Source organism: Pituophis catenifer, unplaced genomic scaffold, assembly GCF_029215685.1.
Source record: "Pituophis catenifer annectens isolate HBS135680 unplaced genomic scaffold, rPitCat1.0.hap2 SCAF_2, whole genome shotgun sequence".
NCBI classification, from domain to species: Eukaryota; Metazoa; Chordata; class Lepidosauria; order Squamata; family Colubridae; genus Pituophis; species Pituophis catenifer.
In genome coordinates, this window is record NW_027256882.1 from 46,195,679 (window position 1) to 46,209,637 (window position 13,959).

General features: G+C 38.7%; 1 protein-coding gene across 1 annotated transcript in view; it reads right to left on the reverse strand.

Annotated features, from left to right (window-relative positions):
- CFAP20DC (CFAP20 domain containing) overlaps nucleotides 1-13,959 on the reverse strand; it is a 158,822-nt gene that overhangs the window by 105,029 nt on the left and 39,834 nt on the right. The window contains exons 5-6 of the mRNA XM_070933524.1: nucleotides 10,207-10,321; nucleotides 4,330-4,486 (exon numbers count right to left, since the gene is read on the reverse strand). Of these exons, the coding sequence (XP_070789625.1) occupies nucleotides 4,330-4,486; nucleotides 10,207-10,321 (272 nt within the window). The remainder of the gene's footprint in view (nucleotides 1-4,329; nucleotides 4,487-10,206; nucleotides 10,322-13,959) is intronic.

Below are 13,959 nucleotides of genomic sequence, written 5' to 3' on the forward strand. Positions count from 1 at the left end.
ATTCTATAGGACAGCCACCTGCCTGGCTTATTGGCGTTCTCAAAATAATATTGTTTTGTTCTCTTAATTTCATATGCTAATTTTTCTTGATCCATTATATTTAATTTATGACGGATGGTCATCCAATTTTCTTTTATTGTTTCGTTGTCAGGGTTTTGTTGTGCCTCTTTCTCTGCCTTTGCCAGTTCTTCTAGCAATGTTCTTTGAGCTTCTCTCCTCTCTTTATTTCTGTATGCTCCGTATGCTATCATTAGGCCTCTTAAATAGGCCTTCATCATATCCCAGATTATTCCCCGGTCCATTGGTTCTTTTTCATTTTCTTCGAAAAAAATTGTTAGCTCCCCCCTAACTTTGTCAATATTTTTTTTGTCTCGTAGGAATTGTGTGTTCATTCTCCATCTCGTATTCTTTCTCTTGTATCTACTCTTCCATCTAATTTCCAGTGGATTATGGTCTGCCCAGGTGTTGGGTAAGATCTCTGCTGATATAATGTCCATTCCCATATTCCTGCTCACCCACATCATATCTATTCTAGACCATGATTTATTAGGATTGGAATAGAAAGTGTACTGTCTTTTATTGGGGTGTAATGTTCGCCAAATGTCTACGAGATTTAGTTCATCCACTAAGTCGAAGAAGGTTTTTGGTAGATTTTTCCTTTTTTTCTTTTGGCCTCTGGGTCTTTTATGATCTTTATTCGTGTCAACCACTCCGTTAAAGTCCCCAATGATGCAAATATTATTATTATCCATTCTCCTTATTATTTCTCGCGTTTTATTATAAAATTCTTTCAAATTTTTGTTTGGGGCATAGATCGCTGCTATTAATATTGAAGAGTTGCCTCTCTTGATTTCAACAATTAGTAGTCTGCCTTTTGGGTCTGCATATTTCAATTCTGTCTTTATCTCTTTTTTGATATATAGTGCCACCCCTCTCTTCTTCTTCGTGGCTAAGGAGGTATAAAGATTCCCCAATTTTTTATATTCCAAATATTTTTTGTCTTCTTGTTTAATGTGTACCTCCTGGAGACAGACTATGTCTACATTTTGTGTGACTGATTTGTTAAAGAAAGTTTTTCTTTTTTTATAATCATTAAGTCCATTTACATTGATCGAAAGGATTTTCCAATCATCCATCCTTTTTGCCTTGTGTTGATTTACTTGAATTTAAGGTTGGTGTTTGCTCGGACCGCTCTTTGTGGTCTTTGTTTCTTCCCTGCTTCTCTACTTTCTTTCTCTTCCTTCTCTTTCTCCTCTAAACTCTCTTTCCCCTCCGGGGTCCCTTCTTTGGATCTTCTTTGGGTGAGTTCCTCTTCTGTGGTAACAGCTTCCAATTCCTCTTTGCTACTCTGTTCATCTTCTGACTCTCTCAGTTGTTCAAGGAATTCTTGAGCCTCCACCAGACTGTTTATTTTAATTTTCCTCCCTTGCCATGTAATCAGCATGCCCTCTGGCAAGGTCCATCTGAAGAGTATATTCTTCGTTATTTTTTATACATTATGTTTGCAATCTACCCAATAATGAAAGTCCTCTGGGAAGATGACTAACTTACTGTCTTAACATAACATTGATTATGAAGTAACATTGGTAAGATTTAAAAAAAAAAAAAAAGGAAATCTAAGGCAAAACATGGGTCGCATGTATTAGACTCTCAAAGGTAGAAAGTCTCATAACTCTAATGGTTTGTGACCGATCTGCCAGGCAGTCCTTACTTAACCTAACAATAAGAAACATTTATAATTCTATGTCCCATACAGCATATCATCGGCATGATTGGGAGTCACCCAAAGTTTGGTATAAGATGGGCTGCTACATACAGTAAATGTTTTAAAATACATAAATAAAAACAAAAAAATACAAAGGAAATGCCAACTTCCACGTCAGGCAGGCTGACTAGAAAGCAATGCCACCTAATTCAATCTCATTGAAGAGCTGTGGTGGCACAGTGGTTAGAATGCAGTACTGTAGGCTACTAAAGGCTACTTCTGCTGACTGCCAGCTGACTGCAATTTGGCAGTTCGAATCTCACCAGGCTCAAGGTTGACTTAGCCTTCCATCCTTCCGAGGTGGGTAAAATGAGCTTACAGAGGGCTGTAAAGCACTGTGAAGCGGCATATAAGTCTAAGCGTTATTACTATTGCTGATTGTCACTTTTCTACAGACCCTTCAACAAACACTTCAATATCACAGATTATTCCAGACTGACATATAACCGATTAAGCAGGTAAGGCTGGCAAAGGTGGACTGTGCAAAGGCTACAGCTCTGCAAAACAAATTGCCAATCCTTGAAAACCACAGCCATACACATTTAAATCAGACCTAGAGAGAATAAATGCACAATTAAAATGCTATCTCCATGGCAACATATTTTCCTTTAAGAACCAATATTGATAAATTTGGATCAGAGTGCAGGAATTTAGTCCAGGAAGAAAAAAACAAGAAAGGGGTCCTTGGTGCTTTCTTAGTTTGGTTTTTTCTTGCAACCTTAGCTAGATAACACCAGTGCTTCAAATATTCTCTTTTATCGGAAAAAAGAACAATAATAACAATCTGTTTAGATCATAATAAAATCTTCTAAAACTTTATCTTTTTTCCTCTGATAAACTATAGGTAGTGCTCGACTTATGACCACAATTGAGTCAAGAGTCTATGATGCTGAGAAATTTGTTAAGTTAATCTTGCCCCATTTTATGACTTTTCTTGCCACATTTGTTAATGAACCACTGCAGTTAAATTAGTAATACGGTTGAAGTGAATCTCACTTCCCCATTGACTTTGTTTGTCAGAATGTTACAAAAAGATGATCACATCATGACCCCAGGACACTGCAACTGCCATAAATATGAACCAGTTATCAAGCATCTGAATCAGTGGTGGGTTCCTCCCAGTTCCGCCGAGCCAGTAGCGGTGACGATATGATGTCACCGAACTGGTTCTGCCTCCCCGCCCCCCCTGCATTATTCTTACCTTTTATTTCTCCTCACCCCAATCTATTGCTGCCTCCTGAGTCCCAGCTGATCGGCTAGAGGGGAAAAAACTGTTTAAACTCTTGCCGCGGGGCTTCAAAGAGCCACCCTACAGCTGATCAGTGTTAAAAGAAAACAAATGAGTAGATCGGTGCCTGCAAAAATAAATGGGTAGACCAGGGCCTGCAAAAGTAAATGAGTAGACCGGTGCCTGCAAAAATAAATGGGTAGACCAGTGCTTGCAAAAACAAATAAATAGACCGGTGCCTGCAAAAATAAATAGGTAGACCAGTGCCTCCAAAAACAAATGAGTAGACCGATGCCTGCAAAAATAAATGGGTAAACCAGTGCCTCCAAAAACAAATGAGACAACCGGTACAGCTCTGCAAGCAGTTAAAAGCCTGGTAGACCAGTACCTCTGCTAAATACTAAAGAATTGTCATATGACCATTAAGCCACGCCCACAAAATAAGCCACGCCCACAGAACCAGTAGTAAAAATTTTTAGAACCCACCCCTGATCTGAATGTAAATCATGTGACTATGGGGGATGCTGCAACGATCATAAGGGTGAAAAATGGTCTTTTTAATTATTGTTTCCTGGAACCTTTTATTACTTCCTTTTGTAGAGCACATTTGAAGATTGAAGTCTCTAGTCTGGGTAGAAAACAATGAAGTAGGGAAAGAATCAACTGGATGAGGTACCATTCAAATTTTGATAAGCAGAGCTGAAGGATTGGAAAAAAATGTTTTTTTATTGTTTAGTCTAGGAAACGGTGTACAGTTCAAATAAAATATGCAGCTGATGAATAATAGGAATTCATGAATACACTTTATTAGGAAGATACTTAATGTGCAGTTTATCATCAACTCTCTTTTCCTTCCTCAAAAGTCCAATTTCCATAATGGCCAGATTTTACAAGGGAAGTCTTTGCACTTTCATTTTAGAAGCTGCCTTGAGAAAATGACATATCTCAGTAAAAAAAAAAAAACAAAAAAAAAAACCTTTGATAATTGAATAACAAGCTTTCTTTCAAAGTGTTTAATGAAACACTTACCTGAAGGTAGATTATTAGCAGTTTGTATGCTAATTTAAAGTTGAAACAGTATCTTCTGTGCAGTTTTAATAAAAGTGCTGCTTTATAAAAATGTAAATGCTGAACCACATTTGTAACCACATTTAGAAAAGGTCACTTACTATCCAACGAGTCAGAAACGTGCATAGGATGTCTTATGTACCCATTAATTGCCAGAAAATCATCTAAAACCCTTTGGATAATGCATCACAGAGATCAGAAAGATAAGCCTGGAATCAGGAAACACATCTTAGCCATCTGGAATCCCTGGAAGCCAAGCTTAACGTACCATCGTCATCTGCGGGGTTCAGGGGGTTTGACTTCAGTGTGAAGATTTTTCGCAGTTTACAGTTGGCTGAAACAATAATGCCATCCAAAGACTGAAAAACAGCGCCTTTGAATATCTCACTGGTAAATGCCACCAGGTCAATGCACAAATTGCACCACTAAGGAGAGGGGGGGAAAAAAGTTTAGAGACATATTTGTAAAAACTAATTTTCAATAAAATACTTTATTAAAAAACAATTATATTTATTGCTTGGCTTACATGCCACTCTGGCCTCATCTAAATAGCCCAAAGGCATAGAGTTAGTAATGTAACAAGTTTGAGTTCATGCAAGCAAAAAAAGAGAGAATAAGTCATAATTTTGAAAATTGTCTCTCAAAATTTCCTGAACAATAATAAAAAAAAAATTAGCTTCTTCGGTGCTGACATTTTTAATGGAGAATAGACAATCCGTGACTGTTGGCTCACTGTTTCAGAGATATTTCCGTACATAAACAGAAAGACCACATGGGCAAAAAAGTAGAGGGAGCAGTAACAGCTTTTTATTGGCTTCCCCATTGACTTTCCCTGAGGGAAGCTGACAGGGAGTGTTGGAAATGACAATCACGTGACTGTGGCTGACCAGACCAGCGGTGCAGAGGCATTGAAGTGGCCACAACTTTGCCAAATTTCAATCCCATAGGAGTCATGGGTCCTCGATTTTGTCCACATTTTTTAAATTATTCCAGCTGGGGTAGATTGATTCAAAAATTTTGGCCAATAGCCTCTAGGTCAGGGGTGTCAAACTCAAGGCCTGTGGGCTAGATGCGGCCCGTGGGGTGCTTAGATCTGGCCTGCAGGGTCGCCCTGGAAACAGCAAAGGACTGGCCTGCGGGCCTTGAAAAGAAAAGGAAGGAAGGAAGGAAGGAAGGAAGGAAGGAAGGAAGGAAGGAAGGAAGGAAGGAAGGAAGGAAATAATGACTGGAAGGCAGGATTTGAGGGAAGTCCTACCTTAGCACGTGGCCACCACAGGTGCCTCCAATACAAGTGACGTCAAGCTGGCAATGCCCCCTTCTCCCCCAAGGTCAAGCACAACCCTGACATGGCCCTCAATGAAATTGGGTTTGACACCCCTGCCCTATAGTATACTGTTTTGCCCAACTGAAGGTTACAAACAATCAAACAGACAAGAGTTTTAGTATTCTATAGATATTATGCAAAAATCCCAAATGGAAATATCAAATCAAATCACGAGCTATGAGTTATTATACCTTAATAAAGGCAAGTCAAAATAATGCAGATTAGACTGTATAGTCAAAAAATGGTAAAACCCAATTCACTGGCATGTAAGTAATTAAATTAAATTAAGTAATTTAATTTAAGGTTGATGTATCAGCTGTTCAGGTACTTTTTAAAAAGCTAATTATTCTGGAACTGATTATTTTGGGTGAAATTTGAGCTCATTTTCAAGGCCATTCTGAGATGGCTTACTATCAGGTTCTTAAAATCAACCAAGTTATGTGTATCAGTTATGATAACTAAAATTCATTTATTCCAAATATGCCACATGTCCTGCTCTGCAAAGTAATGCTAATTGTGGATATAAAGCTATAGGTTACATAATAATATAGAAATTTCACATCAGTGAAATGTTATTTTAATGATTGGTTTGCCAACTCCTCCAATGAGGTTTTAAGGGACCATCTGGGTTCATTAATAATAATCCCCCAGATTACATAAACCTCTGTGTGCCATTGTACTCTGTTGAAACTCCACTTATTTGACAGAAGAGGCTAATTTTTCTATCGTTTTTTTTTAATAACTGACCAGGCCTAAAAGGATTTGGTAATCGCTTAAGTCATGACTCCAGAATGTTCCCAATAAATACATAGATGTATCAGTTGTTCCCAATTTTCTTAGTCCTTGACTCAAAGAAAATACAAGGCCATCAGAACATAATACAATTCTTGGATTATCTCCTTTTTTTTATGTAACATTTCTCCTCAGGATGTAATTAAAACCAATTCTCCTTCGAGGCAAGACTGACATGGCAGTTCTGCACCTCCATATGGTGATCCAGCTTTATTTGTGCAAACATGTGTAAATGATCTGGAGGTAAGGTGCTAGTTTGCCTAGACTGCGTAGGAAGATGTTTTGAGAACTGATAGCTTGTATGGACAAACCAGGTTTAAAGTCAGAACTCAGTCCTTCTCCATTAGGGCAAAATAACAGCGAGTCCAAGTTCTGATAGGGACCCTGGCATGGCATGTATAAAGATGAAAAGCAATGGAATAAGGAACCCATTTGAAATTAAACTGATACCTGGCACACTAACAAGAAGCTCATTTCTTTTATTCATAGGAAGATCACATGTATTCTTTTCAGGTAGTCACAGCACCAGTGGTGAAATCTGAACTGGTTTACTACTGGTTCGCTGGCTGCGCATGCGCGCCGTGTGCCAAACGCATGCTGCGTCTGTGCATGGGCAGTGCTGTGTGCGTGCATGTGCAGTGGGCACCAAATGCGAGCTGTGCACATGCATACGCAGTGCGCGCCAAAAGGAGGTTTGGGAAGATAAGTAGAACAGCGCGGGGTGTGTGTGTGTGTGTGTGTGTGTGTGTGATCAGCTGTGGCGTGTGATTGTGGGAACCTTTTTAAAAACTTTTTAAAAGCATTTTTTACTAGTGGCTCAGGCAAATAGGTAGTAAAAAATGCTTTAAAAAAGTAAAAAAAAAAAAAAAAAAGGTTCCCGCGATTGTGCGGCATAGCTGTGATCGTCTGAGCCTTTTTTTCACTTTTGTAAAGCATTTTTTACTACCTATTCGCCTGAACCGGTAGTAACAAAATGCCTAAAAAGTAAAAAAACCCAGTTCCGACGATCAGCTGAGCGACGCGCGATTGTTGGAACTTTTTTTTAATATATTTTTTACTACCGGCTCAGCGAATCAGTAGCATTTTTTACTATCGGTTCCGGCGAATTGGCCCAAACCGGTAGCATTTCACCCCTGCACAGTACCACAAATTTTGAAAACCCCAACATTGTATGTTTTTCTATTCCTGTACATCTCCACCCCGGACCACTCCAATGATGTCCTTGAAGTGATGTCCCGGTGCCTGGAGGCTGTACGGATCTGGATGGGGAGAAACAGACTCAGGCTCAACCCATCCAAGACCGAGTGGCTGTGGTTTCCGACATCCCGATATAGTCAGTTGGTGCCATCACTGACTATTGGGGGCAAGTCGTTGGCCCGCACGGAGAGGGTCCACAACTTGGGTGTCCTCCTGGACTCACAGCTGTCTTTAGAAGGGCATCTGACGGCTGTGGCCGGGAGGGCATTTTATCAGGTTCGCCTGATTCGCCAGTTGCGTCCCTTTCTGGATCAGGACTCGTTAAATACGGTTACTCATGCCCTCGTCATTTCCCGCCTGGACTACTGCAATGCTCTCTACATGGGGCTCTCCTTGAGGAGCACCCGGAGGCTCCAGCTGGTCCAGAATGCGGCCGCATGGGTGGTTATGGGAGCGACGTGGCACTCCCATGTGACCCCCCCTCCTGTGCGAGCTGCACTGGCTCCAGGTGGTCTTCCGGGTGCGCTTCAAGGTTTTGGTTACCACCTTTAGAGCGCTCCATGGCCTAGGACCGGGGTACTTAAGAGACCGCCTTCTGCCACCAGTAGCCTCTCACCGACAAGTACGCTCCCATAGAGAGGGGCTTCTTAGGGTCAAACAGTGTTGACTGGTGGCCCCCAGGGGGAGAGCCTTCTCTATGGGAGCACCTGCCATCTGGAACGAGCTCCCCCCGGAGATACAGAGGATCACTGATTTGCGCGCTTTCTGCCGTGCCCTTAAAAGATTCCTATTCCAGCAGGCCGGCCTGGCCTAACCTCTTTTTTAAATTGTTTTTAAATTTTTTAAATTTTAAATCTGTCTTATAATTGGGGTTTTTAAATTTTGTTTTCTGGGCCAAATTATTTAATTGTATTTTAATGATTTTTTAACATTTGTATTATATGTATTCTATCTTTTGGCTGTTCACCGCCCTGAGTCCTTCGGGAGTAGGGCAGTATATAAATTCAATCAATCAATCAATCAATCAATCAATCAATCAATCAATATTTTTAAAAACTGGTTTCTGTAGCCAATCAACATACATTATAAGTTGTGGGGGATCAAAACTGAAACAATTAATTTAATGTGTTTCAGAAGTATATTCCAATCTATGTTAGACAAATAAAATATAACTTATAGTATGTACATTATAACTCACTGTATGATGTTTTATTCCACTGAGCATGTTTGCTCCCCATTATTAGTTTAATGAAACAAAAAAGAGTTCTAGTAGCAAAAATCAATACATTTCTTGGAGCATTTTGTTTATTTGTTCATTTCACCTTCCCCCTGGTTTTCAGAAACAAACTGTTAGGAGCATGGAAATTCATCTTCCTAGATCATTATTTATTATTGCTGTGGCTTTAAACCTCAACAGATTTCACTGGCTGGGACCAAAATCTATCAAAGGCAAGGATTAAGGTGCTTGCTTTTGCTTTTGCTTTTCTGAGTACAAAAAGAAAACTGTTGTGAGTGAAATGAAGGGGACACGTTTATATTGTTTAGTAACATATAACACTAGAAGATAGGATTAATTCAGAACAAATTCTGCAGTAAAAATTAAACCCACATAGCGAAATTAATTCCTGACTTCTGACTGTAGAAAAGAGATGAAAAAATTAGACATTTTATTAATTTGATAACATTTCTAAGGGATGCATAAAACATACCAATTTCAATTTTAAAAACAACAACAAAGAACTATTCTTATTCCTGGATGTTTGGGTTTTTTTCCTTTAAGAAGAAAACAGTATCTCCAAATTACCTCTGCAAGAAAACATTGCATATGTAAATAGTCTGGGGGATTATATGACACACACATTCATATTTGATTTGCGTTTAAGGATATCCGAAAACATGGACGCCATCAACAAGGGATATGAAAATTAATGACATAATGCACCCAAGAGAAACTGACCACAGTGGAAGTGAAATTATAAGCCTGTTGTGGTCCTGTAGTAACAGTGCTGCTTAGCAACCGAGTTGCTGGTCCCAACTGCAGTCACTAAGTAAGTACTACCTCTTTTTACTATAGATTGCACGAATGAAAGGAAATGCATGTTTTACAGGATATCTTAATTTTGTAAATTAAATCTGAAGCTTATTTCCCTATATACATGAATCTAAGAATTCTCTGTTGTTTCCTTACTTCCCTTCCCCCAAAAAATTTCAGACAGAAATCTGGAATCATTCTTAGAAACACACTAGTTCTAGTTAGAATTAATTGCCAGTGATGTTATTGCAGAGGTAACAAAATCATCTTATAGAGCAAGGTCATTTCTCCTAATTCTCCTAATCTTTGGCATACCATCTTCGATGTTTTTTATTTAATTTCTATCGTAATCAAGCAGTTAAGGTGCTATGCATATAGAATTAATAACATAGCATTATTGGAATGCTTGGCATGAAAATTGTGTTTTGGTTCTCATCCACTGAATAGGAATGGGAAGAACGAACAGCACCTAGAAATTGTCAGTATGATTCATGATTGATCTCGTGTTCCACCAATCTACTTAATCTTCATGCCACAGAAGTGCCTAATGATGATCCAGTTTGTACTACATTGTGTGCATTGCTGTACAATTAATTCTGAAGAAATATGTGAAATTAACCAGAAAAACAATTTCTTGTAATCATGATATGCTGGATCGCTGGTAGGAATGACCAAATATTTAAGCACTGCAATAGAAAGTATTATTATTTATTTATTTATTTTTGTGTGTGTCGCATTTCTAAGTAGAAGAGAATCACACATGACAGTAATCATTTGAACAAGGAAGGAAATATACTTACAATTTTGCGCTTGATCATAAAGAGAGGGATTTTTGCATGCAGAGGGGTTACAGATAATTCTTTGTGGATCGTCGATAAATACAATCTTCTTTTAATATTTCCTAAATCAGTTATCCTGCAAGAGAAAAAATTGTGAGATGATAGAAATTGATCTCCATCAATTCAAAAACCTTTCTCTCTGGGCAGCCACAAAAAACCATCATTCACATGTAAAAGCTTTATATCAAGGCTAGCAAATGGAGAAGTTAAATATTATCCTTCTACAAGATAAGTAATGAGATTTCTCTTTCAAATTCATAGTCGCTTCAAGCTGAATACATAAAATCACTTTACATGTTAATTTTATTTCAACACTACACACTCTTCACTTGATTTCCATAGCATTTCAAACTTACGAAAGAATTCAATTTACATGAATTGAGAAACCACAAGCCTTCAAAAATCATGCTTTTCCCCCCAGCTCCCTTCAGCTTGTGTGATCTTGGAAAATTCTATCACATCTCTAAAAAGGAATATCGTTATGTTTTCATTTTCTAAAAATGCATCTGTAATATCATATGGGCTTTGTTTAAAAATATATGCAAAACATTAACATGTCAGTTTCCTCTTCTGATCGCCTACCTCCAAATATCAAACCCACATGCTTACTGCTATTTAAGCTGTTCTCCAATGATGCCTGAGACACTATAACTGAACATCACTAGTAGGTTAGAGCAGGGGTGCTATTCAGCAGGTTCTGGAGAACCGGTAGCGGAAATTTTGAGTAGTTCGGTGAACCGGCAAATACCACCTCTGGCTGGCCCCAGAGTGGGGTGGGAATGGAGATTTTGCAATACCCTTCCCCTGCCACGCCCACCAAGCCACGCCCACCAAGCCACACCATGCCCACCAAGCCACGCCCACAAAACCGGTAGTAAAAAAAATCAGATTCCACCACTGGGTTACAGTCACAAACAGTTTGGTCTCCTATATGCTATTTCCCGTTTCCAAAAATTTCATATTAGCTAAGTTTCTAATTTCATAACTGAAAAGTTTTGTTCTACCAGAATGTAAAGTTTTAGACCTATAGGTTTATTCAGTTCCCTTTTCCATCAGGCAGGCTAGCAATTCCTATTGCTTGCGTTTTCCCTTTCTGATAAACAATTTTAGACAAGTCCTCAAAATCAGAATATTTTCCATTATTTTGGATATACAAGCTACAAGGGCTGTTTCTTAGTCTGAATGTCACCAGTTTATAGGTGGCAATGTTCTTGGGACAGTTTATGGGAAAAATAGAAAAAAAATAGTTAAGAAAATAATCCTTTAAATGCATGGCACAACATAGGAGAACAAACCCATCAGGACAAGATTCAGCAGTCCATCTGCATTTGAAAGACAAAGGTCACTCTTTTGAAGACAGCAAAGTCCACATTCTGGACAGAGAAGACTGCTGGTTTGAAAGAGGGGTCAAAGAGGCTATCTACATTAAGACTGAATAGCCCTCACTCAACAGAAGGGGGGGATATTACACCACCTATCCTCTGACTACTCTGTTGTAGTCCTTTCAGCAGTTTCAAGAAAGTTCCACATCTATTTGCACTATTCAGATGACCCCGAGGATTCAAGTGGCCTCAACGATTCTCAGAATGAGTGCTAACAATTAGATGACTGCAAGGAATATAAATCCTTCCATTTTCCACCATTCAGTCAGATCTGAAGAAGCTTCTTGGATGAGAATGTCTTCAGGGAAAAAACAAAGTTCAATTGTCTTTTGAAAAAGCACCTTTGGGACAGCCATGATCATGGCTCACTCAACCATGACTGAAAATCTCCATAGACAATCCTTTAAATAGGAGTGGGAGCCAATGTAGCCAATGAAGACTAAACATTCTCAAGTGCAATGGAATGTTGAGGGGGGAGAAAAGCAAAATGAAGCAAGTCAATGGAATAATTAGAATTATTTTTATGAAAAAGAATGTACATCATCTTCTAGCAGGAGACTTAAAAAGAGATTTGATCTTATAAGAAAAACATGCCAATGAATCAATTCTTTTAAGGGACGAGAATAAGAAACTACCACACTTTATTCATTCACATTCTTTCACAAGTTAAAACAAGCCAGTGTGGTCCAGTAGTTAAGGCACCAGGCTGGAAAATGGAAAACTTGTGAATTCAAGTCCAACCTTAGCCATGGATGCTTTGGGCGAGTCACTCTCTCTCTCTTAGCCCAATTCACCTCATAGGGTTGTTGTGGGAAAAATAGCAGGAGGAAGGTGTGTTGGATAGGTTCACTGCCTTGTGTTATTTGTAAAAAAATAATAAAGGTGGGATACAAATGAATGAACATTTACCTTCTGCTATGGTGCATAGTACCTAGTGAGATTCATAAAATACAGAAAACAAAAACAGAATGTAAACAGTTGAAGACCTATCTTACAATTAACATTTAAAAGCCCAGCAAAAGAGATGTATTTTTACAGCAAATATAGATGGGCCTTTTCCAGAGCTTTCTTTTGATGCCCTCCTATCAGCTCTACTGGCAGGAAGATTTTATGGGAGTCCTTATTTGCACAAATTTTGGCCTTGTGGATCCACGGAGGTAGAAACTCTTGCTCATGTCCTCAGATGGTGACCTTTTTTGAATGCCACAAGACGTTCTTTGATCTCCTCAATCATTTCCAAATATGAGTGCCAACACTAATCAATCGTATTACTTTTTAAGGGATGCTAACCCCACACTCAAATATCAGGTGGCCAAAGATCTTCAAGTGCAAAACTTTCAGTTAGATATATTGTTTTATTATGCTATTGGTTTTTTTCTTTTCTTTTCTCAATAATGAATTGTTGCATCGAACTATTTCTCATTTTTACTGTAAAGGCTGGTCAAAGACCGTAATAAAGGAATTTGATTTGATACAGGTTAGTTAGCTGCTGAGACAAATGAGGAGCAAATGCAATTCTTGAGGGAATGCAGTCCATAACTTGTGAACAATATGAAAGAAAGCACTGCCCAATTTGCAAAAAAGACAGGCATCTAACAAGGAGATATATGCTGATATTTATTTCAAGGATTTATATGGCGACCAGTTCATAACAATGCAATGCAATGCAATGCAATGCAATGCAATGCAATGCAATGCAATGCAATGCAGTGCAATGCAATACAATACAACCATGTATAATAAACAGAGAATTACAATAAAACAACAAAAACAACAAAAACCACAGCAACTATGCAAAATTGGGGCACATCAACATGTACTATACAGGTAGTCATCGACTTACAAGCATTTGTTTAGTGACCATTTGAAGTTACAACCGCACTGAAAAAAAGCGACCTATGATCATTTTTCAGACTTACAACTATTGCAGCATCCCCATGGTCACAGGATCAACATTCAGATGCTTGGCAACTGGTTCATATTTATGACGGTTGCAGTGTCCCGGGGTCATGTGATCACTTTTTGCAACCTTCTGACAAGTATAGTTAATGGAGAAGCCAGATTCACTTAATAACCATGTTACTAACTTAAGAACTGCAGTGATTCACTTAAAAACTGACAAGGTCATAAACCCTAACAACTGTCTTACTTAGCAACAGAATGTTGGCCTCAATTGTGCTTGTAAGTCAAGGACTACCTGTACTGGCAGGACAGCTTACCAAACATCCAATTTCTTATTCAGAAGACTACTTCTTGGTAAGACCATTGATCAGTCCAGAAAGATACCAACATCAATGATATCAGAAGCTGCCTGGCAGGGTCTCACTTCACA